Genomic DNA, 26,791 nt, shown 5'->3' with positions numbered 1-26,791 from the left:
TAGCCACCCTTTTAACAGCTGCCAAAACCTTTCCTCCACTCCCCTGTATCTCCCGCAGTGATGAGAACACCATGCTAACTATACATAATGGCAGTCTCCTGGCAGTACTTCCTGGTACCAGTCATGCTGGAAATACTTGAAAGTGGCGTTTTCCTGTCCTGGTAGGATCCTAGAGGTGTCGATGCACATAAAAGTTTAATAAAAAAAAAAAAAAAAAGTGATATAACAAATGGAAACCTCTGCCACCATCAGGGTTCTGAATTTCAAGTGCTGCTATGAACACTGAAGAGCCATCAGAGAGCAGCACCCCATAAACGATACAGAAACTTTAAGGGTAGCAGGCTGTAGCTGTGCAAGATGACAAACTGTGGAGGCACCCAACTTCATGCCCAGAGACACAGACAAAACAAACACTAAAAATAAATCCCCTTCTGGGGCAGAATGTCCTTGCCAATGGAATTAAAGGAAACATGTTTCATGCTTCTCTGAAGCATGGCTGTGAGATGCAGCACAGACCAGCCATGGAATATGTGTGGCCCTGAGTCTGCTTTCTCAAGCGGTTAAGCAGAAATGAGTGAAATCTTCCCCTGGCTCCTTCCTTCCTTTAATTCTTAGGAAAGGCAATCCTCAGAGGACAGGGTGTGGTTGTGTATGAGGATGAGTGATGGACAACAGTTCCATGCCAATCTCAGTTCTAGAGCTGGCCAAACACCAGGGAGGAATTTGGCCAAAAATTTCAAAGTGGTCTAAGTTGTTTTTGTTCTGCCAGTTTTGAAAAGGAGTGGCGTTTTCATTTAGTGGGCATTTTTCAAAAAAAGGTTCAGTTTTGAAATTTTTCATTTGCTCTTCTACCTCCCCCAATTTCCATTTTTGCCAATGCAAAAGGGGAAAAAGAGAGAGAGGCAAAAGGATCAACAGAGAAGGACCAAATAAAAATTGACAATATTTGTTTTTCGATTCCATGGGGAAAGGACCTTGAAAAATTAAAACAAAAAGATTCCCCACAAACATTTCTGATCTTGAAAAAAGACTGTTGTTGAACTAAACATTTTAATTTAAAAATTTTTGACTAACTCTATCTAGTACCCGCTCTGCCCATTTGCCAGGGTCACAAAAGTGGATCTGTTCTTTCTACTGCGCAGCTCTGTCTCGGCCAGACCCTTGATTGTTGTAAAGAGACTCCCATGGAGTCACACCAGTTTATAACAGTTGAGGATCTTGGTTTAAGCTTCTATTAATTTTTGTTGATGCTAGTGCTGGCAGCTATAGCAGACGGAGATGGAGTATGTTCTAGCTCATGTATCAACAGAATTGTTAACTAAGTTCCATTTGCAGAATCTTGATTACTGTGAGGCTGTGCTAGAAAGGAAGAACACAACTTGACTTTCAGATCCCAGGCTCGGGTTACTGTGATAGCAGCTAAGAAGCCTACTTTTACCTTCAAATGGAGCAAATCTGGTAGGCATCTTCCTGAGACAATTACCTGCAGAGACCTGCTTTTCTGCATGTCGCTGTATGTCCTGAGATGAGCAAGATGTAGTTCACTAAACTGGTCACTTTGTGGCAGTGCTATTCCACACACCAGAGTTTGCAAAGGCTCTCCCCTATCCCAAGGAAAAACAGCTGGACTGTGAAATGGTTAGGCACTTTGGCACATGTGGCACTGGTACATCAGTATCCAGATGGGGGGATGGGCAGTAGCTAAGATTCACCCCAAAAGCAAAGATCATTACTTGGGAGACACCCCCAGTTCACGGGCCTGGCTTTAAGTGTGGGCTGACCAGGTGGCTGCCCAGCGCAGTGCATTTCAGGAGGCATCATGATGCTGGAAGGAATTCAGCTGCAAGAAGAAGCCATCTGGCCAGAATAGGCCATGTGCTGTGATCCTCTCCCAAAATCATGTGCTTTAGGAAGAGGTTGAATGGCCAGCACACTGGTCCCCTACTCTACCCAACAGGAAGGAAATGGAAGCCAAAGGGCTGCAAGAAAAGAGAGGCAGGAGGAGAACTTGGAAAGCGAAAGAAATGGTGGGCTGAGAGAGCCCGAAATATTTGTTAGCCAGGTGTCAGCTCACATAGGGCTGATTCCACTGGGGGGAATGTGGTTCCCTCCATGTGAATATACACATTCTTTCATCACTGCAGCACCCAGCAATGTACTAGATAAACGCCGAAGCACAGCTCTTTCCAGAGAATAATGAAGATAACCCTGTTTTCCAGGCATTATAGTCAAATGGCCTCCCAAGTGCCTAAATATGTCTGATCTGGTGTGGGAGTGGGGACTGACGGGAAGGGCACCGATGGCAACATTGCAGCCCTCTAAGTAACTGCACCACTCTAGAGGCCATCCTACTGCCCACTGCCCTGGGTGTGCTGAATCCCAGTGGAAGCTACACCTATAAAGGGGTGTTGGTATCCAAGGGGCTGGGCAGGCTGATGGGGCAGGTGAAAGCACATGCTGTTGCTAGCAGTACAAAACCTGACCCAGTTGTCTCCCTCTGAATCCCACACAAAAGAGGGAAGAGTTGCATATTGACAGGGCTGTCAAGATATTCCTTGAAACTCAGGTCTCTCCTCTCACATCTGAGTGTCTGGAGGCATGAATGCAAGGTCACATACATACAGCTCTTCGCTGCAGCAGAACGTATCCCCTTCATGCTCTCCGCATCTGCTCATTGCTGCACTCTGATTCCAGTTGCAGGGGTGCCCCCTTCGTTTCCAGCTGTTACTCCCTCAAGGGCTGAAAGAAGCAATGTTAGCCTTGATCATCATTTGGCTGGGAGCTCTTTAGGGAAGCCTATGATGCTGAGGAAGTGGTGTTAGATATTCTGTGAATGCCTTGAATCCCCTGGAGTCGGTGAGTTCTGTGCTGGTGAATGGGCCAGCTTCTGGGTGGCATGTAACACCCAAGTCCTCCCCAGCTGTGATCATTAAAGATGTTATGGCACTCATTGTAAAAGTAGAGATGTTTGCTCTGGGTACCTGCTCAAATTCCAGCTTGGCTAATTACCTTCTGCTGACCTAAATTCCTCCTACAATTTAATTGGATAAGGCTAGTCTTCTTCCCTCTCTGTCCATGGCTGGGGTGTAGTGTGGCTGTGCTGTTAAACAGCTGCCAGATTTCAGTGACGGGGAAAGTGATTCCTTTCTTAAAGTGATTTCTCTTGTAACAGAGTAGTGTTTTACTATGCTCTAATTATACTGTATTTGTTTTCCTTATATGGTGCCCTGAGGATTTCAATGGGAGTTGGATGGTATACTATTATATGATGATGATGATTATAGTGGAAGACAGGCACTATATAAAAATGAATCACTTACACTGAGTCAGCTTCCAAGTCTATGGAGTTGAGACATGTAAAGGAAGAGTGAGTAAAGAGCCTGGGGAAAGAATCATTATAGAGAGTGCTGAAGGACAGTGCTCTCTAGGGACATAAGGTGGGGGAGGTAATATCTTTTATTGGCCCAGTTGCTGGTGGTGAGAGACACAAGCTTTTGAGCTTGCACCGAGCTCTAGATTTCCCAGACCTGAAGAAGAGTTCTGTGTAAGCTCAGAAGCTTGTCTCTCTCACCAACAGTGGTTGGTCCAATAAAAGATATTCCCTCATCCACCTTGTTTCTTTACTATCCTGGGACCGAGACAGATACAACAATAGTGCTTTCTAAGAACTTATTCTTAATGTGATCCAGTGGGAAATCTCTTAGCACTGTTATAGGAGATTGGTAATGGTTGAGATACAGTTGCAGTATGATGCTTAATTCTGGCCTCTGCATTGTGTAAAGGACCTTTCAAAGATCTGGATAGCTTCTTTGGAAAGGCTAGAGAAAGACCTGATCTGAGACCCCAGATCTGAATGCCTTTGGGTTTGAAAGGAAATTTGAGTACAGACCCAGTTGTTTCAGCTAGAGACAGTAGATAGTGATTCATGGGAAAGAGTGCATTAACAGGTGACTTTTTGGAAGGAAACACATTTCTGAGGGGAACAGAAAGCATAGTTGCTATGAAACTTCCAGTGCTGATATTAACTGCAAGAACAATGGGGTGCCAGCTAAATCTGGGAAGACAAAACACTCTGAAGAATTCCAGATGGAATTTCTTTCCATTGAGCAACTAAAGGGAGACTCTAAGTTACTCAGACCTGTTACACTCTATATAACCCTTTCAGTCGAATCTGTCAGTCACCAACATTGTCCTCATTATGCCTCTGATCCAAAGCCCTCAAAGTCCAGGGAAATGCTCCCATTGATTTCAACAGGCTATGAATCAGGCCCCAACTCCATGTAGAATTTGGGGCCTAAATGATTTTCACAGCATCCCTTTAGTATAAGGAGTAGACTCACCATGGCAATAACACAGAAGACTCCTATAAAGAATTTACAAAGGAAATGGACAAATTTCAATGGACAAACCTGGGGTGAGATCCTGGTTCCACCAAAGTCAATGGGAGTTTTGCAATCTCTTCAGCTGCTGACTCAATGTGAGGTGATGACTTTTGGTGCTTGCTTCTCTTCAGGGTTCATAATTCCCTGTCTCAGAATCATAGACCGAAAATAGATCCTTCATCCAGGCTTGTCCTCTAGTGCAAGCTTGTGCCTTATGATTTCGACTATTATAAATATTTGCACTGTGGTAACACCTAGAAGCTCCAGTTGAGATCAGAGGCTCATTGTGCTAGGCGCTGCACAGATATGTCTACGAGACAGTCCCTGCCCCAAAGCATTAAATCCAAACAAACAAGACAGACCGAAGGGGGGACAAAGGAAGTGGTGTTATTCCCTACAGTGGACTGGTCTAAGATTTTGTCCAGTCTAGTTTGTGTCTCTGACTCTCTGTAAAGGCCATTTGACACCACCGCCAGCCTGTTCTCTTTAAGCCTGTTGCAGGTTCTGCAGCATGTCTTTCAAGCCTTACTTCTGCACAAGTGCATGTCTGGGAAACACCTTTATTGTGTTTGCTTTCATTGGCTTTATTTGGCAACTGCTTTCAGTGAAATATTTCAGTAACAGATTCTGCTCTCAATTACATGGAGGCAAATCCAGAGGGACTCCATTGGGTGGATGATATTCATGTCAAGGGAGTAAGACCAAATTTACACCTATGTACCTGACAGCAGAATTTGGTCCATTTACAATACTTACCTTTCAGGGCTTGTCTGCAAAGGTAGTAAATGTCTTTGAAGAAACCCAGTAGGTGAGTTAAGCTGGACCCTGGTTTCATGAGTATGTGATGTCTCCCTCTAATCAAATTCTGCTTTTCCAGGCAGTTCCCCCTCATGAAATGCAGCAAAAATTACATCTAATATTGTATTTCTCACCCCTTCCCCCCTTTGTCACACTCACTGTTCAAATTGCTTTCTGGTCCTGCAGCTTTTTTGTGATTAATGCTGTTACGTTTGCAACTTCCCAACCTACCAGAGTATGACCTGGACTTTCCCCAAAAATCACTTGATTTGCCCAGAACCAGATACCGCAAACACATGGGGGTTCCAGCAAGTCAAGTGCTAGACTACCGGGGTATCAGCTAAATAATGCCAGAAATGCAGGAGGAGAACACAGATAGTGCATGGTCTTGTGTGCAGGGGAAGACCTGTCAGAGGGGTGACCTTGCTGCTATTTTTAGCTATGCTAGCTAGATCAGAGCTACTTGGTTATGTCGGTAGGTGCTGCAATCCTACCACCTGACTGCTGTGTGGACATACCCCAAGTCTTCTCACTGTCAATCTGGAAACTCCACTGAAGTCAGTGGCATTACACAAACCAGTGTTAATGGTGGGAGAATAAGGCCTGAGTTGTCTCAGGGGCTTCTCAGTACAAGGGTAGTGGGGTGGAAGAAGCTGTACGTTGCATAGGTTTGGTTTCCTCTAGGCTCCTGTACTAATCTCTGAATGTGGTCCAGTGTGTGGAGAACACATTGCTGAGCATCAGTGTAGATCCTGGCACGTCCCCAGTGGGATTTACCTGTGAGGGTAGCCCGGGTTGTCAGGCCAGCATTTCGTGGCACCAGCATCTCGTGGTACTGCTCGCCTGCTAGCGTGCTATATACCACCTTGTAGTTCTGCACCTCCGCCTCACTGTTGTCCCACTCCAGTTCCAGGCTGGCTGACGTTCGCAAGCCCACCCGGAGGTTCTTGGGTGCATCAATCTCTGTACAACATAAGAAAACAAATACAGGGTTTGCCCCCATCTGCAGCTGGGGCTTGCACATGTTGGCAAGGAATCCAAGCTGTGCTGTTGTGAGCCCATGGTATTTCGATACCCTAGAAACTGATCTAACCATTTTCTCTGAGCCAAAACATACATAAGTCTGCATGGAGCTGCACATGCTGAGCTGTCTGGCTATAAAGGTATTTGTATGTTCCCTGGTCACTGTGCTCTTACATTAATTCATAGATTTTAAGGTCAGAAGGGAACATTGTGATCATCTAGCCTGACCTCCTGCATAGCACAGGGTAGTGAATGGACATGGACATTACAGTATCTCTTTTTTAAAAAGACACCCAGTCTTGATTGAAAAATTTCAATTGATGGTGAATGTACCACATCCCTTGGCAAGTTGTTCTAATGAAGACTTACCCTCACTGTTTTTAAAAAAAATGTTGAAATTGAATCCACCCAACACCTCAGTGAGGTAAAGAATTATTATTATTCTCATTTTACAGATGGGGAAACCGAGCCATGGTAAGACAAGAAGTCTGTGGCAGAGACAAGATTTGAACCCAGGACTCCTGAGTGCCTTAACTGCAAGATCTTATACCTCATCACAGATTTACATGCAGGTAAATCCCACCTTGGTAGCATGCCTTGTTGTTTAGCACTGCTACATATTACTGTACATATTGTAGCAAATTCTTCCCTCATTTACACTTGGGCAACCCCACTCTAATCAACAGAAGTGTACAGGGATAGCTGAGGGCAGGATTTGGCCATTTTATATCCAGGGTATAGTTACTTTTTGGTTTACAGGTAAAATTATACCCAATACATTACATCTAACTATATATATATATACTATATATTTTTGAGGGATTTTTTTAATATAATGTCACATAGAAATAAAACAAGGAAAGCGAATTCAGCAAATCGATAGCACTGTACATCTCATTCTAAATATATACAATAGACACACTACAGTTATTATCATAGAAGCACTAGTATCCACTGGCAATACATATGACAGGTAATTTATAAACCATAAAATAGCGCTGAAATATGCTCTCTACCTTTTCCTTGATGGCACGGTAAATTAAACCTGTTAGCCATACACAGGCTTAGCATTAATTAAAGTTTTACCGACCAATGAGAGTATTCATATAAAGTATAAAAATAAGATAACCACATTTTAACTGTGTCACTTTCAGCTGCTTGACTGCAGATTGTCTCAGATGGTACAGCCTCTCCCTCCCACCTATTGGATAGGTATAGATTGGGCAATTTTTTTTCAAAAAATGGGTATCTAAAGTGAGGCTCCTAAATCCTGATTTAGGCACCTAAAGAAGTGCCCTGCTTTTCTATGGTACTGAGCTTTCAGTAGGAAGGTTCTTAAATATGGATTTGGGAGCCTAATTTCTGGTTTTGCAAATCTTGAGTATGGGCTTAAACTAATCTTCAGATCTAAATGTCCTTTGAATATGCAGGGCCTGGCTCCTACCACTATAATAATCCAAACTATGTCCTTGTGATGTGTTTACCTACTATGGGGATGTGAGTTGTATTAAAACATAGATCTGAACTTTGGGAAAGCGCAGCTGTGGATCCAGGAGTACAACATACACTCATGGAAATGAATTCCTGTTCCTTGTCATATCTTGCAACAAATCAATGATTCTGAGTTACAAAGCATTACCTTAATGCAATATTTACTGGGCAAAAACCAGCATAGCTCCACTGATTTCAACAGAACTATACTGATTTATACCAGCTGAGAATCTGAACCATTGTATTACACTGCAGACCTAGGATATTTTTTTCTCCTGTCAAATACATATTGCAAATAGGATAAACACAGATGCTGTAGATAGAAAGACAGACAAGTATATACTTTAAAATATTGATAAATTTGCATGTACTATAGAAGAAAACATACAGAGAGATCATGCAGATCTGCCAGGGTAGAAAAATCCTTTACCCAGTAAGTATTTACCCTGATGTTATGCAGAATCAGAGATTATGCAATGAGTCAGACAGTCAGCTTGTTTCTAAGGGTGTCATAAGACAGGGTCTCAGTGTTTGTTCAGCAGTGTGCACACAGGCAGCAGATGGCAGTGGAAGAGTGAGATGTTGTGTCTGGTCACTGCTGTAGTGAGATTAGAAGACACAGGCCATGAGCCTGAAGGAAAGAGGCTCTGCTCCCATTACAAGTAGAGGAAGTGCATTTAGTGTTGCAGCGTCTGTCTGTCTGTCGGGCACTCCATCATTTTAAAGCCAGTTACCTACCAAGTCTGCCAGTCCATTAACTGGCCAACCAGCAGGGTGTGTCTGAGTCTGTTAGTCAGTGAGTTGGCCTGTTTGTTGGGTCAGTTAGGCAGAAGGCCCTGACAAGTCTGTCAGAAAGGGAATCAATCGATTTGTGAGGTCAGCTGTGCCTCAGCCTATGTGTCATTGAGTCAAGTCAATCTGTTAGTTGGTCATCCAGTGAATTGCTGTGTTTGTTTTGTGGGTTTCTTGATCGTTAGCCATGTACTGGACTAGACTCTAGCAGCTGACTTTTAAATGGCTCTAACATACCGGTTGTGAAGGTGGTGACAGCAGGGTTGCTTTCGTTGGTCCCTCGGACCCCAGATATGGAGACTTCGTACAGCGATCCGGGCTTCAGGGCCTGCATTGAGTACTGGCTCAGGGGAGGCTGCAGTCGGAACATGGTCTTCCCTCCTTCCCCGTTCACCAGGCTGTACTTCAGCAGGATGTAGTCTACTTTAGCTCGGGGTGGGGTCCACTCCACAAAGGCCACTGTGTCCGAGATGTCTCGCACCAGGATTTGGGTTGGCCCATCAATTACTGGACACCAAAGAAGCATGTTAGTTGGGGGAGTTAAATACAGAGAGAATACTTGTCAACTGCAGGGCATCCAGGCCTTGGGAAAGAGAGGGCTTATTCTCCTTAAATCTGTTCTTTGAAGTGGTCCAATCCACCACTTTCAACTTAGATTCCAGGCAATAGCAGGAAGAAAAGAACTAATGCAAATTGTGACTCAAGTTCTCAGCTCAGGGCCCATGGCTTAGGGATTGGCTTGCTGGTTGGATGAGTTGTTTCTGGCTGCCACGCAATAGGATGTTGGGGGACGGGGCATGCTAAAGGGTGGATGGTTCTGAATAGATTCTTGGGTTTGGTTCAGTTTTAGGGTGTTGGAGCCTTCTTCCAATATGCCAAGATTCATATGGAATGGGACTAAACCAAGAGTAAACAGTACCCAATAGATTATAAAGCCAGAAGGACCACTGTGATCATCGAGTCCGACCTCCTGTATAATACAGGCTAGAGAACTTCCTTGAATTAATTCCTGTTTGAACTAAAGCATATGTTTTAGAATAACATCCAATCAAGGTTTAAAAATTTCCAGTGATGGAGAATCCAGCACAACTCTCAGTAAGTTGTTCCAATTGTTAATTGCCATCACTGTTAAAAAAATAAATAAATTGTGCATTATATCTAGTCTGAATGTGTCTGGTTTCAACATCTAGCCATTCTATCTTGTCACACCTTTTTCTGCTAGACTGAAGTGTTCCCCATATAAGTACTTCTAGACTAGGATCAAGTCACGCCTTAACCTGCTTAACCTAAACAGATTCCCTTTCTGTGCAGTTTCTCACGTTCTGTGCACGTTTTCCAATCCTTTAATCATTCTCATGGGTCTTCTCTGAGCCTTCTCCAATTTATCAACATCCTTCTTGAATTGTGGACACAAGAACTGGACACAATAGTCCAGTAGTAGTCACACCAGTGCCAAATAAAGAGAAAATATTACCTTCCTAATCCTACTCAATATTCCCCTGTTTATACATCCAAGGATCATATTAGCCCTTTTGGCCACAGCGTTGCATGGGACGCTCATGTTCAGCTGATTATCCACCATTCCCACCAAGTTCTTTTCAGAGTTGCTACTTCCCAGGACAAAGTCCCCCATCCTGTAAGTAAGGCCTGCATTCTTTATTCCTACATATATGACCTTACATTTGGTCATATTAAAATGCATATTGTTAGAGATCTAGATTGCTCTGTACCAATGACCTCTCCTCTTCATTATTCCCCTATCTTTGTGTCGTCATCTGTAACCTTTACCAGTGATGATTTTTTGTCTTTTTCCAGGTCTTTGGTAAAAATGTTAAATAGCCTAGGGCTAAGAACTGATCTCTGCAGGACTCCACTAGAAACACCCATACTTAATGATGATTCCCCATCTATAATTACATTTTAACACTTATCAGCCAATTTTTAATAATCTGTGGATTTCCAGTGTGGTGAAAATATGAGAAGAGTCAAGAAAACAACTAGCACTTTCAAGAGACTTTTCAAAACTTGACATTAGTTACAATATCACAGAGGTGCTACCCATCCTTTACAAAAGAGAGAGGAATTGTAGCCAAGCATTGCCTCTTGGGATTTCCATTTGCTCCCTGTTTTGGTGGAAATTCCACTAGGTCATGCTGACATTTCTGCTTCCTCTCTTAGAAGAAATCCAGAAGTGCAGGGACCCTTGGAAATAAAAAATAATCTAGAAAAAAGTTACAGTGTGAAAAGTTTGTGTTTGAATTCTGAGTTGATGCTGTTTTTATTCTAACTTCTTGTCCTGCCTATAGGTATTGTATTGAAGACAGGAGCCAAACAGCTGTTTATTGTTCATGTACTGCAGCAGCATTAATATGCAAAGCATGCAAAGCCAATTCTGAGACTTATTTACTCCCTGGGGACCTGAGACCTCTTATTCAGGTTTATACTGTAGGGGGGCTTTTTTGTTTGTTTGTTTTTACTAGCAACAGCCTAAACTGTATTATGTAACTAGCACTAAATAGGCTGGTTTTGTAAATCAGGGTTTACTTACTGCGAGTCACAAAATGCACTTTAAAAAATAACATTTTTATGTGTCACAGGTTACATCGGATAATAAATATATACTGAATATATAGATATCCAAAGTGGGGTTGGAGTGTTTGAGAGATCTAAGAGCTTTCCTACACAGAAAATTATTCTGAAATAGCTCTTCCCTGATTACCTCCAAGTGTGGATGCTCTTATTCCAGAATAGAGCACTTTATTCCAAACTGGTGGATTACATTGACTTGAAATAAGGCACTCCTATTCCACAATAAAAGCACTACACATGGAGTTAAGCAGATTAACTATTTCTTATTTAAATTCACACCATATGTTATTCCGGATTAATATTCATGTGTAGACAAACCCTAAGGGGAGCAGGAAGTAGGAACAGGGATGACAAGAGTATGGAAGTAATGGGGGGAATGGAGAGTAGGGGCACAGGGTGAGAGGTCTAGGAAAGCAGTAGGAAGTGTGAACAAAGGATAGAAGATCAGGGAGTAATGGGGGAGGTCTTGGGAAGCAGTGCATGATTGGAGGAGCCATGGACGTTGTGGGAGCAAGGAGGGTGTTAGGGGAGCAGGGGAATGGGGCATCTGAGTGCCTCAGGAGACCAAAGGACTGATTCTTTATTGCCCTGCCCCTTGTCTAGTCACTTATACCACTGCAAAAGGAGTGCAAAATGCTACCACCCCAGAATGATCATGCTCCCCATTTCCTTCGTGTGGTGTAACTGACCACATAAGGGGCAGGGCCAAAGAGTACCAGGCTCTACGCATTGAAAAGTTGAGCTGGAAAGGAATTAGTTTGGAGACAGTTATGAACAACACCTGAAAAAAGCTGGGGGAGACTGAAAATAGAAATTGCATTTCAATGTACATGTTGTGCTCTATGTAGGCTGGCTCTCTTGCATTATTCTATTTCTTCTACCTGTGTGACTTGGTATGAGGCATGTTTCATGGAGGTTAATGGGGATGGTTATACAACTATTATTCATCTGGACTTGACAGGACATCCTAGCAGTTTAACCGGATTTCAGGGATTGACTCACAGGCAAGTGAGGATTCAGAGTTGGAGCTGACACAAATGTCCGGCTTGCAAATGTATGAAGTTTTACAAGTTCTTGGAATGTATTGGAGACAATTTTTTATTTCACAAGGTAGAGAAAGCTACTGCGGAGAAACTCTTCTAGATTTGATTTTGACAAATAGGGAGAAACTGGTTGAGAATTTGAAAGTGAAAGGCAGCTTGGATGAAAGTGATCATGAAATGGTAGAGTGCATGATTCTAAGGAATGGTAAGAGGGAAAACAGCACTATAAAGATAATGGATTTCAAAAAGGCAGACTTTAGCAAACTCAGGGAGTTGGTAGATAAGATCCCATGGGAAGCAAGACTAAGGGGAAAAACAGTTCAAGATAGTTGGCAGTTTTTAAAAGAGACACATCGGTTTGCACAAGAGCAAACTATTCCACTGTATAGGAAAGACAGGAAGTATGGCAAGAGACCATCCTGGCTTAACCAGGAGATCTTCAATGATTTGAAACTCAAAAATGAGTCCTATAAAAAGTGAAAACTAGGTCAAATTATAAAGGATGAATATAAACAAATAACACAAGTATGTAGAGACAAAATTAGAAAGGCACAAAATGAGATTAAACTAGCTAGAAGGGTAACAAGAAAACATTCTACAACTACATTAGAAGCAAGAGGAAGACCAAAGACAGGGTAGGCCCATTACTCAATGGTTAATAGCAATTGGATGTCTAACATGGTGAATGAGGTAGGATTGGAGGCTAAAAGAGGGAAAGAACAAGTTAAAAATTACTTAGACAAGTTAGATGTCTTCAAATCACCAAGGCCTGATGAAATACATCCCAGAATTATCAAGGAGCTGACTGAGGGATATCTGAGCCATTAGTGATTATCTTAGAAAAGTCATGAAAGACAGGCGAGATTCCAGAGGACTGGAAAAGGGCAAATAGTGTCAATCTATAAAAAGGGAAATAAGGACACCCCAGGGAATTACAGACCAGTCAGCTTAACTTCAGTACCAGCAAAAATAATGGAACAAATAATTAAGCAATCAATTTGCAAACACCAAGAAGAGAATAAGATAATAAGTAACAGTCAACATGGATTTGTCAAGAACAAAGCATGTCAAACCAACATGATAGCTTTCTTGAGTGGGGTAACAAGCCTTGTGGATGGGGAGAAGTGGTAAATGTTGTATATTTGGACTGTAGTAAGGCTTTTGATAGTATACTGTCTCGCATGATCTTTTCAGAAGCAAATTAGGGAAATACAACCTAGATGGAGCTACTATAAAATGTATGCATAACTGGTTGGAAAACCATTCCCAGAAAGTAGTTATCAGTGGTTCACAGTGAAGAGCATGTTGAATGGGGTCCTGCAGGGATCAGTTCTGGGTCCAATTCTGTTTAATATCTTCATCAGTGATTTAGATAATGGCAGAGAGTACACTTATAAAGTTTGTGGATGATTCCAAACTGGGAGGGTTGCCAGTGCTTTGGAGGATAGGATTAAAATTCAAAATGATCTGGACAAACTGGAGTAATGGTCTGAAGTAAATAGGATGAAATTCAATAAGGACAAATGCAAAGTATTCTACTCAGGAAGGAACTATCAGTTGCACACATACAAAATGGGATATGACTCCCTAAGAAAGAGTACTCCAGAAAGGGATTTGGGGTCATAGTGGATCACAAGCTTAAATATGAGTCAACAGTGTAACACTGTTGCAAAAAAGGCAAACATCATTCTGGGATGTATTAGCAGGAGTGTTGTAAGCAAAACAAGAGAAGTAGTTCTTCCACTCTACTCCGTGCTGATTAGGCCTCAATTGGAGTATTGTGTCCAGTTCTGGGCATCACATTTCAGGAAAGATGTGGAAAAATTGGAGAAAATCCAGAGAAGAGCAACAAAAATGAGAAAAGGTATAGAAAACATTACCTATAAAAGAAGATTGAAAAAATTGGGTTTGTTTTGTCTGGAAAAGAGAAGACTGAGGGGAGACAACAGTTTTCAAGTACATAAAAGGTTACAAGGAGGGAGAAAAATTGTTCTCCTTATGCTCTGAGGATAGGACAAGAAGCAATGGGCTTTAAATTGCAGCAAGGGCGGTTTAGGTTGGACATTAGGAAAAACTTCCTAACTGTCAGGGTAACTAAGCACTGTAATAAATTGCCTAGGGAGGTTATGGAATCTCCATCATCAGAGATTTTTAAGAGCAGGTTAGACAAACACCTGTCAGGGATAGTCTAGATAATGCTTGGTCCTGTCATGAGTGCAGGGGACTGGACTAGATGACATTGCAAGGTCCCTTCCAGTTCTATATTTCTATGATTCTCATGAGTCTCTGGGGTTTTTTCACTTTCCTCTGTATCACGGGTCACTTGCTGATGGATTCTCTGTACCTTGATGTCTTTAAACCATAGGCTAGGGATCTATTACAGGAGTGGGTAGGTGAGGTTCTGTGGCCTGCATTGTGCAGGAGCTCAGACTAGAGGATCATACTGGTCCTTTCTGACCTTAACATCGGAGTCTATGATTCTATGAAATTCTCTTCTGGTGGAGCCAGGTATAATCATGGGCCTTGAATACAACGCCTACAAGTCCTGCATGGTTTGCTGCTCAGGTGGAAAAACTAATTAGTGGCTAAAAATCAAGAATGTTTGGCCATGGCAACTGCTGTTGCGACTGCAGAAAATGCTGAGCTTGGATTTTTGGCTTGGATTTTCAAAGCTGCCTAAGGGCGTTAGGTTCCAAAACCGTAATGAAATCCATTGGGATTTGGACACTTAATTTCCTTACGCACCTTTGAAATTCCTCGCTTCTGTGTGAACATTTAATACGTGAGGACTATAACTAGTCATCTGTCTGTCTAGAATCTGGTGAATTCCTTGTGACCAGAGCTGGGCAAAACTTCAGTGAAGAAAGTTTAAAATATACTGACAAAGATGACCAGCTTCCAGCCACACCAACTGGGATCTCTCAGAGGCTGGTGAGCCTGGACTGCACAGTGGCTTTGGGTGGAAATCCTGTGAAATCCTATTTCTGTTCAAAACAAGAAAAGTCCTGTCCCCTTTCTGCTCAAAACAAGAGAAGTCCTGGCTGTTTCAACTGAGCGTCATGCTGAGACTTTGGGTTCATTGTATCTTAAAACCAAATGGATAGGGTTCCACCTTCCATGAACCAAAACAGAACAGAAAGGCTTGCATTTGACATGGTCAAACCAAACCTGCAGATCCAAAAATCGTCTGAGCTTTAGGAGCAGGTTTATCCAGATCCAAACTCTGTGGCTGACCCTTCTCTGTATAATGGACCAAACCAAACCCCCAGATGTAAACCCCCACATGCTGGGAAAGCTGGGATACAGCAGCCTGAATCCATTTCTTTGTAGTTAGAACCTATCAAGAACCATACGTTGTTGAGTTAGATGCAGAGGTTGTGGGATGAAATTCTATGGCTTGTGTTTTGCAGGAAGTCAGACTAGATGATCACAATGATCTCGTCTGGCCCGAAGATCTATGAATCTACAAATTTAGTTTGCATGATCCCTTATGAACTGAAATCACTGAGTTTGAGGCTGTTCTACTCGCAACAGCTTCACTAGTTAGGAGAATGGAAACATTTGCGCTTGGCCAGTAGGTGTCTCTGTTAAGCCACATCATACAAGACACAAACAAAGCAAAACAAAGCAATAGGAAAGAATTTGTGTTTTATGTTTGCGGAGATCAAGTCGACTACCATCTGCAGCAAGATGATAGATTCTCTAATGATAGAAAAACCCTCCTGTGCTGACTGTAGCAACTTCTCTGTTATATTGTGCTTTTTAGGATAAGTTTCCTAGGAGCCCTTCAGTTTCCAACTTCATTAAACCCATAATTAGCCACCTCATTAGAACATCGCCTCTTTCATATGGCGGTTTAGATGTGTGTTTCTATTTGTAAATGGCGTGGATGGAGGGAGCTATTGGACTGGCTTGCAAGGATTCATGGTGAGGACAGAACTTGGATATGTGCCTTGCCCAGCTTTACAAATTGGTTCTGAAGAGATCTGGGTTTTTGGCTCTGCCACTCATTCACTTGTTGTGTGACCTGAGTCCATCAGTCTCAGCACCACCCAGGATTTAGACCTTAACCTGTTACCTGGGTGGGCTGTGTGGGGAGTATATTGGTACTAGTACTTTTGGGAAACTGGGAACAAAACCTCCAACCTCAGAAATGTGCCTCAGGGAAGATCAGTAGAGGGGGGAATTTACTTGGACAGAATAATAATTGACCTGAGTCTTCACTTAGAACCCAAACTGGTCCTTGTTTGAGCACAATTAACCTTTTTTCAGGCTCTCTCTGCCCGTGCATCAGGCCAGGAGTGGAAGTTGTATCTAGCGAGGTGCAGACAGCTATCCCAGTCTGCAAGTTTGTTCCTAGATGGGTCCTGTAGCTTTGAGCCCAGGAACTACAATTCCCAGGATGCATTGGGGACATGGGGACAGGAGGAGAAAGAGAAGGAAAGGAAGAATGTGAGCTCTATGAAACAGTGAGGGGAATTAATCTTCCCTTTGCTGTTATCAAGCATACCGAGTCATCTTGTGGTGTTTCTGGACCCTGTTTACAGGTCAGATGGAATCAGATAGTTCAGATATGCCCCCAGATTTCAGGATGTTTGTTTAAACCAAATCACCATTCAGTTTAGAAGTTCATCCATCATTAGTGTGTATCTGACACTGCAATTGTACAGCTCAGTCAGGTATTATTAGCATAGCTGGGCCTGTGCTACTGAATTTGCATTTGTGTCTGACTTTCCCCACAGTTCAAAGTGGGAGGGTTTGGCTCTGATGTTCCAGTTCAGAGTTGTCTCTAATTATTACCTTCCTGGCAGAAATGATGTAGACCAAATTAATCTGTGGTGTAAGGCCGTGGTGTTACCCCAGGGATGAATTTGCCCTCTTGAATTTATCTAGCAGAGAGTAAATCCAGTGTTGCAAATTAGCCTCAACAAAGTGGGAGTATTTGGATAAAATTTTCAGAATCCTTACCTGAACCTCCAAGCAAACCTAAACTTGAATCTTTTCAGAGGTTAAAAACAGTTCAGTTTTAAGCCAATGGAGCTACTCTGACTTACACCAGCTGAGGATTTGGTCCATTGTTTGACTGTATTGTTGGTGAACGGTGCAGTAACAAAACTCTGGAGACTGGCTTTTTGTTACCCTTTGAACTAGTACAACATTCGCAGCAGAAATGTAAACTACCCCACACCTGCCTATCAATGTGCCCCTGCCATGCTCTGATGGGGCCCTCTCTAACTGTGAGATGGGAATTCAGTTTCCATGGCCTATTCATTCTTTGGCCCCCCTGCTGAGACTGCCAGTAAGGGGACCCATTGATGTCAGTTGTGATGGTGTTTTCAGTGACATGAGCACACATTCGTTAAGATTTGTACTGAGGCCAGCACTTCATTTCACGTGACCACCAAATGATTTCCGCCATCAGGTGATACCAGCCTTCAGCCTCTGCTGAACTGGATTAGATCTGACCTGGTGACCTGGAGTTGAAAGGACCTGCTGTGCTTTGCTTCACAACACTGGGACCATGCCCTCTTTTGGGTCTGGAAATGCAAAACATGACCGAGGGATAAAGGATGGAGTCACTCACATGTGGAGACACTATCGGAAGTTGGGGGGCTCCTGGCTTGCTCTTTGAGGGCTACCACATTGACGATGTATTCTTCCCCTGGCTTCAGTCCTGTCTGATTGAAGGTGGTGACGCTGCTAGGAAGCTGTGCGATGACGCCACCTTCATTGTTCTGGGGAGATTAAAAAAGAAATCAGCACAAAAGTGGGGGAAGTCTGGAACTGGCAATGTATTAAAAGGATGCAGTAGTTGGAGAAGAGGATGGGGTTAGACGGTCAGACACCATGTGTCCAAACATAGAGCATCAACAATCACTGGAGATAATGTACCTGCCTGGAGAAAACTTACATACTCCTGTATGTCTGTTTCATAAATGACTCTTATTCACACAGTGGTGAAATCTTACTCATTCAGTTATCCCCATTGTTTTCAATGGGCCTGTATGCATGTGGAAGTGCTCAGAAATGTGCATAAGGGCTGAACAGTCCGGTACAAAATGTATTACATGCCTCAGGATGGGTGGACTCCTTTACCAGGGGCCCAATGACCCCTCGCAGCCAGCAGTGGCTCACAGAGTCAGATGCATCTCATGCCACCTGTCCTTCAGTTGTTGTTTCCAGATGGCTGGTGGCCAGACAGCATTTTTTTCAATCCCCGTGTTTTAACTTGTGTGTGCGTGCATGCACCTGCAAGCTGATAGACTCCACATGAGAAAAGGCAATGAAAATGATCCAGTATTCATTCCTTTCTCTTTGCTAGCACTTCTTGGCTGCCAGGTGTGTCTTGTGGTTTATATATAGCTATGAAAGCGCAAGGCCTTTGTTTTTGGCACACAGTGCTTTTGAAGTATCTCTATTAAGTCTTTATTCTTCTTGTATTTCCTTTGGAAAACATAAGTCTTTAAACAACTGCAAATGTCACCTTTCCTACCAGTGTTAGCCAAATGGAACTTTTCTTGTCATATCTTCACTAATAATATACAAATCTTTGCACATAGATTTCCATTCACATTCTTCCTTTTTCTCATTAAACTAGAAATCTTCTACTTTATCCCTTAATTGCCATTTTACCTTTTCTAACTTTCTTTTCTTTTTTTAACCTCTTTGTTGCTTTGTCATTTTCTCTGAGCTTTATAGTTTCACAGAGCTATTCCCACTACTGCCACAAATCTTCATTGTGTTTTTTCCTTTCATGAAGAGCCACTATATATTTGCAGTCTGAAATCACTTTTATTTTACATTATGGAGCAACAGCAACAAGAAAGCACAGAATTTAAGTGTCCTTGCAAGAACACAGGGTGTCTATCTCTATAACAGTGCAGAGATTGCGAGAACAAAAGGGATGCTGTCTCACACAGAGTTCTTAGAAATGTAACGGTACAGTGCACAGAAAGCAATGGTATTTTAGTTTGATAGCCACATACACCACACCTTTAATGTTAACGGGATATTAATATTTACTTTTCACTCTTGATACTGTTTGTTTATTGTTTGCATTTCTTTCAAGCTAGACAGTGAAAATAGATTGGTCAGTTTCATCTTAGTTATAGTCAGTGTTTAGTCACTTTTCACTTTCAGGGTCTTAGAAAGACAGTGCAATGCTTTGCTGTTCTGGGGGGGATTATTGCCATTTGGAGTGTTTTTTTAAAATATCCTGGAAATGTTTCTTTTGATCTTAGAGTTTTAAGAACGTACAAAATTTAAAATTGGGATACATTTGACCTGAAAAGTTCACTTGAAAGTTACAGATAATGCATTTAGGCTAAGATTTTCAAAGCTATTGGAGAGACTTGCCCACTTTTGTTAATCACACACAGCAGGGTGATTAAAAGCTATACTTTTATTTCTCCTATCATGTGGTGCACCACTGTTTATAAAATTCAGGTGCCTCACAAACTTTTCCTACTGTACCAATCAATCCTGTTCCATTCCAAAGTGTTACTTAATTGCACCTGTACCTATTTGGGAAAATTAGACTGTAATTTTATCATGTGGATAAGGTCTAGTAGGAAAATGGTGGCCAGTGGTTTGTCTTTCTTGTGTGGGTTGAAATAAAAATGTCACGGATTGCATTGCACCTTGACATCATTACACTTGTGCCTCCACATCATGATGTCAAGTTAAGGCATGACTGCTTGTGTCATTGATCCGTGCACCATCATGCCTGACAAAGGATTAATTTCTTGGGCTATGGGACAGAGTCATGAACACTAGGTCTGTTCAGTAACTCTAGGAAGGGATGGTGATCCCCATAAAGGAATAGGATGAGCCAGCCCAGTGCGCTTCTGAGACTCCGTTTCCCCATCTTAAAATGGATATCATAGCATTTATGTCAATCCTTATGTTGTAAGGATTGATTCACTAGTGTTTAAAACATTTTACAAAAATGTGCTAGTTTTGGCTAGTTCACTTAAGGATCTGGTAGTATGTCTTAGTAAGTAGAATGTCTTATTTTTTAGTAGTTTATTCAGATTTTGAATGAAAATTACCTCTGGGCTTATAAATGCAGTACATGAACTGTGACTCATAAGAGAACTGTGCGTGCATCTGTGTGTTTTTGGTGTACACACTCAAAATTACAAAAATATCCTTCTAGCTCTTTTGGAAACCAAAGCTGGAAAAAAAAAAAGTTGTTTTTGTCAGTTTCTGCTCATCTTGATTTTGTTTTTGTACTGGTTCTAATTGTATGTACTCACAAACTTCAGGGGCCCAGTTCTGCAGTTCTTTATTACACAGAACCCTAGTTTACTTCAGTGGGAGTTTTCCTGAGTCAAGGGTATATAACTGGGTTCTTCATCCACATTTCTTTTATTGTAAAATATGTAAGATATGCTTGTAGAGAGGTGCCAGATGCAATTTGAGCTATAGTTCTATACAAATGGTACAATAACTGAGAATAAATATTAAATATAACATCAATAATAACTTTCTTGTTGTTTTATCTATGCAAATACAATGTTTGAAATTTAGGGAAACGTTTTCAGCCCTCAACCTTCATTTTTGCAAGCACCAATTGTACTTGTTCTATAATTATGGTTACAATTTTGCAGCAGCAGTTATTTGTAATTGTGATTTAGGCTGCTTGGAGTCTGAGAGCTACTAAGTGCTCAATACTTCTGAAAACCAGGCCACTTATTTTGGTGGCTAAATATGGATTTAGGTGTCGAGCTTTAGACACCCAAGTAGGTTTCTATAATGGGTTTTTAGAGATGGTGTCTTCACACTGATAAGTTAGAACAGGTGAATCAATCTCTGAATTGTTCAAAAGAGTCTAATCAAAGTCAGGGCAAGAAGGTAGGTGGGAGAGAAGAGGAAATAGAGTGAGAGGGGAGAGAGGTATGGGAAAGGAGATGATGGAAGAGAAGAAGGGAAGAGAGCAAGAGGACAGATAGAGGAAGAGAAGGAAGGAGAGCTAAAGGGCCTGTTTATTTATATGGTAAATGTAGGATCTTTTTCATAGAATTCTCTCTATAGGTTTGCATGTCTTGATACAGAGGATCCTGGAAAATAGTGTTCAGTTCAGAGCTGAGATTAACTGTTCCAGATTGCATCCTGATGTTTGAATGCTTTGTTTTTGAGTGGAGGGGTGGGGAGCAGAATAGGGGTATTGTTCAGATGGTGTTTACCCAGCCATGTACCGTGCCTGTTCGGTGTATGTGACTGCTTCTTTAAATGGGGTCCTATTATTCTGACTATCCTGCAGAGCTGACTGTGGGTGGCCAGCAGTGGCAGGGCAGGGCAGGGCAGGGCAGGGCAGATGATGTGGTGGTTGACGTTGTTGTTACCTTGGGGATGAAGCTGATCTCCCAGCCATCAAAAGAGAAAGAGAAGGGCTCCCACTGCACCTCCACAGTGGTCTCTGTGATCGTCTTGAACTGTAGCCGTTGGGGAGTGGAGAGATCTGGAATGCAGCAATGTGAGTGATATTAGCTACACTGTGACTCTGTTCCTGCTTTAATGACACACAGCTCCCCACAGCACTAGGCACAGGACACCCTACATCCCTCACAGCCCAGTTCTCCTTTGCCCATGTGCATCTAGGGGGAACAGGCTGGGTAAACCTGACTGCTAGCGCCAAGGGGGATCACAGAATAGGCCCTGTCAGCTACAGCTGGTGGAGAATTTTCTGTTGGAATGAGTTTCTAGTGGAAAATGCTTTGACCCCTCCACCCCCCAAAAATCAAACTTTTTTTGGGGGAAAATTTTCAATTTTATATTGGGAAAATCCAAATGATTGGCACCCTCTGACTGGGAGGATCTTGTCGGTGTCACTGTCCCCTGAGAGCCCCAGCTGGGGTGGTAGGGAGGTGGGAAGTCTGACAGCTGGGGAGGTGGAAAATTGGGCACTCAGCCTCTGTCAACCTGTCTGGAAAACTCATGTCCATTTCACTTCCTCCCTGAAGGCAGATTGACATGAGCCTTCCAGGAGGGCAGATGAGAAGCTGAAAAATTCCATTTTGATTCTGCCAAAATGGATTTTTCTGGAATTTCTGCATTGTGAAAAATTTTGAAGTTTCTTCTTTTCATCCTGACATTTTTTTCAAAAACCTCAAAATTTTCCATGGATTGAAATATCATGTTCCAGACAGTTCTACTGTCCGCAACTTCCTCTCTCCTGTGTATCCATGATGGCAGCATATGACAGTTGGTCATTAACAGTGCTAGGAACTGAAGCATCATGTCCAGCATCAATTTAATAGAGATAGAAACAAAGTGGGATTATTTTAACACCCCCCCCCCCAAATTGCTCCCTGTGTCAAATGGAAACTCAATGATGAGAAGAGGAAAGCACTGCTAATAATGAAAAGGCGCAATTTTAATGCTTTTAACGAGCTATCATCACACTCAGGAACATTTATAATAGCACTGCTGATATTATCAAGGCCATGTGTTTAATATGTATGTGATAGAGAGGAAGAATGTTCTAGTGAGTAGGTGCTAGCCTGGAATTTGGGAGACCTATGTTCAGTTTTTTGCTCTGACACAGATTTTTGACTCCCTTTGTGACCTTGGTTAAGTCACTTAGTGTCACTATGCCTCAGTTTCCCATCTATACAATGCAAAAATGGAGATAATTTATCCTTCCCTAATTCACAGGGGTATTGTGAGGATGAACACATTGGTTTTCAGATATTAAGGTAATAAGGGCCATATAAGTACCTCAAATAGGTAAAGCTGTGTAAGGAAGAGTCTTATGTAGGTGATTGCTTCAGGGAGTTAGTTTGGATATGCTTTTGAAAATTAAGAACATAACAGCCATACTGGGTCAGGCCAATGGTCCATCTAGCCCGGTATCCTGTGTTCTGCCAGTGGCCAGAGGCAGATGCTTCACAGGGAATGAACAGAACAAGGCAATTATTGAATGATCTATCCCCTGTCATCCAGTCCCAGCTTCTGGCAGTTGAAGGTTAAAGGACAGCCAGAGAAAAGGGTTGTGTCCCTGAACATCTTGACTAAGGGCCATTGATGGACCTATCTTCAAGGAATTGTAGAAGTTTATTCAAAGTGAACCTGAACTCCTGACATTTCAGGGTTCGCTTCTCATTATCCAATACTAGGGATGGACTGAACCAAAATAATTTAATACTAGACACAGACCAACCATTGAGGATCTAGATATAATTTTTGATGCTCGGGTCCATCTCTATTATAAAACAGATTTAAAAGAAAATAAACCAGAAAAGGCATCCAGGTATCAGTGCAGTGTTATACTAGGAAAAGTTTTGTACCCCGTGTGTTTGTGAGGCTGAGGGGAAACCTATGTCTAGGGCAATCTTACAACAGAATTTTAGTCATTTTGACAGCATTATATGCTTCATCCAAACCCCATTGAAATCAATAGAAAGATGTCCATTAACTTGGATGGGTTTTGGATCAGATTCTATATTAGCAAAGGCATCACTGTCAAGAGCATTATGTCAATAACATCCGACTTTAATTCAGGAAGAGTCCTGTATGGTGTTAGGTTTATTTCAGAGATGATCTGGTGCCAAAAAAGCATTATTTTACAAGCATTAGAGCTAGTTGGAAAATGTCCCCTCCTCCCCTCAAGGAAAATTTTAACTTTTCAGTTTAAAAAAAAATAAAAAAAAAAAAAAAATTGAAAGTTGAAAATTTTCATCCATAAAATTTCACTTTAAAAATGAAAATTTGATTTGGAAACATTGCGGTGGTGCCTAATGGGAGTTGTATTTCAAGCACTTTATGTCCCCATTCTCCTCTATGGGCCAAGTTTCCCAACTGGACTACATTTCATATGAATGCACCACAATCTCCCATCTTACTGAGCCACCACCTGTGTGCATCCTGGGAGTCGCTGGCCATAGAACAGCATGAGAGATGCAGTGTGGGTAGGGAATCCTGTCCTAGAGGAGAATGTGGGGCAGGAGGCACTGTGACCGTATTTCCTAATATAAATATTTTGGATTTTGGCCAAAACCTGAAAGCTTTTTGGTGTTCAAGTTTTTGACAAAAAGTTTAAATTTTCAGTGGAAAGTGAAAAAATTTTCGTGAAAAATTTTGTTTTGTCAAAACCCCACTTTTCCATTGAAAAACAGTTTTGATGAAAAAATTTCAACCAGCCTTAACAAGCAGTTTTAAATGATGGCAAGCGTGCTGTGTTAGACTGAGAAAGCTGTCTATCAGTGTCAGGAGGTATATAAAGGACCACTCTCGTTTCTAAGTTGGTGAGTTACCTCTGGTCAATGAGGATAGAATTATACGATGGAGAAGCAGTACTTACGGGTAGTCACCTTGGTACTGACGGGGACACTAAGGATGTCACTGATGACAGCATAGATGCTGATGTTATATGTGAGGCTTGGCTCCAGCTCCTTGATGGTGACAGCGCTCCAGTCCCCGGGCACCCGTTGCTGGAGCTGAAGGCCTCCTGGCACTGCTGGCTGGTAGGAAATCACATATTCTGTCATGGCCATCGGCCCATCCCATTCCAGGTCAATGGACCTGTCGCTGATCCCAGCCACTCGCAGATCCTTGGGTGGGGCAACTAAAGGGAAAGGCGATACACACAGTGTCAAAGAATGCATGGCTTATCCATCCTCCAGCTCACTCCTTCAGGCATGATGATCTTCTTGGGCTAGTGACTAGGATCAAACTTAGAATCGGTCTGATGTGTGATATGTGGCCTCTCTTGAAGCTTTGCATCTGTTCCTTGTTGGGGACTAGTGTCAATATTTATCTGCGGTGTGGACAGGGTATTAGGCTGGAAGCTTTGATGTCCCATTCTAATTCCAGTTCCGCTTCACCTTTCTGTGCCTGTTTCCTTCCATTCCTTTGTATCATGACCCATGGCTCTCAAAGCTGGGTCCATAGGAGACATGGGGATAATCATGCACCAATCCTCCACCCAATGGGTTACTGGCATCAGTGAGAACTGGCACCCTTTGAAACACAGCTCAAATAGAAGGCTCTGCCTCTGGGCCCTGATTAGTGGAACATGAGAGTTTCTGATTGGCCTGGTCCCCCTACTTAAGCCAGAAGGAGGAACAGGAAGTCGTCTGTACAGTTGGGCTCCACCCTGCTATCTGCTCTTGTCTCCTGACCCTGACTACCTTGTTTGCTGAATTGGCCTGATTCCTGATGTCTGACTCATGCTTCCTGATCTCCAACTCATCTCTTGACCCAATTTTCTTGACCGGGCCTGATTCCTGGTATCTGATTCTTGGTTCCTGACCTTGTCTCCTTACTTCCTGGTCCTGAACCCAGACTGACATGGTGACCTGGCTCTTTGCTCTATGCTAACCACAAGGCATGGCCGCCTACATCCCAGCCCTGACATTGGCTGCCTTGTCAATTTGATCTCTTCAGGGAAGGGACTGTATGTGGTTGTCCAATGTATAGTACAACAGGGATCCAATCTTGGTGGGGCCCCTTGGTCCTACAAATAATCAATAATAGTAAATGCCCCTAATGGTCCTGCACAATGGGAATCTTCATCAGTAAACAGAAGTCAGTGGGACTCTTGTGCATTTGTAGGAAGGGTGTTAAACTGTCTATTATCATGGGGCAAACAAGGGAATGACTCAAACTTTGAGAACAACAGTTATTCCAAGCCAGTGTTAATAGCACCAAATGTGAGAGGGAGGAATGAATGTGATTTCCTGCAGGTGTATTTTCAAATAAATGCTTTTTAACTATGTCTTCACTAGGAAGTATATTCCTAACTCAGTGCGCTGGCAGCTTTCGTGCCTGTAATGCTGCCCAGCCTCAGTCATCCACGGATTAAATTTTCAAACAAGCACTTTTGTGTTTTCTCCCAGGCTGCCCCTCATACTTGAGAGGAGCTCCCTGAAAACATCCACAAAGATACCTCATCATCCTCCTCTAAAACTTTCCTTAAAACTCTCCTTTGACAAGAGGCCTACAAAAAACTTGACAACAGCTAGGCTGCTGGAGCTGAGAATCCACTGCCAGTCATGCTGACCAATGTTATCTCAGTATTTTGTTGTACTCCTCATCTGTCTGTTTCATCTGTTCTCTCATCTTATGCTTTGATTGGGAGCTCTTTAGGGCAGAGACAGTCTTATTGTTCTGTGTTTGTACAGCACTGAGCGCAGTGGGGTCCTGGTCTCTGTCTAGAACCCTAGGTGCCATTGCAACACATGGAATTAAAATTGATGCAATCAGATGAGGCTGTCTTCCTGCTTCTGCTAAGTCTTAGAACCCATCTTGGCAGGGTGAGGTGTGATGCCTGAATGCCATGTCAGTGTGCGTAACACTAGTGATGGGAGGAACAATCAAACAGCGATGGTCCTGGATTGTGAAATTCAAATCTGGGTGTGAATATTCCCCCAAATTGGGCGTGTCTGGAATCTAGACTTTGTTTTGACCAATTGCAGAGATGCAGCCAGCCGCAGATCCTGCTCCAAAGCTGAATGGCCTCAAAGTTTGGAGTTACTCATGTGCAGGGATTTGGTTTGGAGTCATCTCTTATTATTATTATTATTTTATTTTACTAGTGTTGCAGTAGCAGCTGGAGCCCTTCTCCTGGACCAGGACCTCACTGTGACAGGTCCTATACAAACAGACAGTCCCTGCTACTAGGGAGTTGTTCCTGACCTTGTGCTGGATTTGCCTTTGTTTGCTTCTCAA

The 26,791-nt window shown here is 42.5% G+C and overlaps 1 protein-coding gene and 1 long non-coding RNA gene across 3 annotated transcripts in view; one reads left to right on the top strand and one right to left on the bottom strand.

Moving 5' to 3' along the window:
• The window catches only part of LOC137142943 (uncharacterized), a 174,810-nt gene that overhangs the window by 83,692 nt on the left and 64,327 nt on the right, over positions 1–26,791 (top strand). For both annotated transcript variants that reach the window (XR_010917050.1, XR_010917049.1), the window contains exon 2: positions 6,659–6,775. This is a non-coding gene — a long non-coding RNA (uncharacterized lncRNA). The remainder of the gene's footprint in view (positions 1–6,658; positions 6,776–26,791) is intronic.
• The window catches only part of TNR (tenascin R), a 70,858-nt gene that overhangs the window by 32,396 nt on the left and 11,671 nt on the right, over positions 1–26,791 (bottom strand). Inside the window, exons 3-7 of the mRNA XM_067532478.1 lie at positions 24,423–24,686; positions 21,466–21,581; positions 17,703–17,853; positions 8,724–8,993; positions 5,958–6,143 (exon numbers count right to left, since the gene is read on the bottom strand). Of these exons, the coding sequence (XP_067388579.1) occupies positions 5,958–6,143; positions 8,724–8,993; positions 17,703–17,853; positions 21,466–21,581; positions 24,423–24,686 (987 nt within the window). The remainder of the gene's footprint in view (positions 1–5,957; positions 6,144–8,723; positions 8,994–17,702; positions 17,854–21,465; positions 21,582–24,422; positions 24,687–26,791) is intronic.

Source organism: Emydura macquarii, unplaced genomic scaffold (genome assembly GCF_026122565.2).
Source record: "Emydura macquarii macquarii isolate MOO-44397 ecotype Brisbane River unplaced genomic scaffold, CSIRO-AGI_Emac_v2 contig_3287, whole genome shotgun sequence".
In the NCBI taxonomy this organism is placed as follows: domain Eukaryota; kingdom Metazoa; phylum Chordata; order Testudines; family Chelidae; genus Emydura; species Emydura macquarii.
Note: the sequence above shows the minus strand (reverse complement) of the source record. Positions and strands in the feature narration are given on the sequence as shown.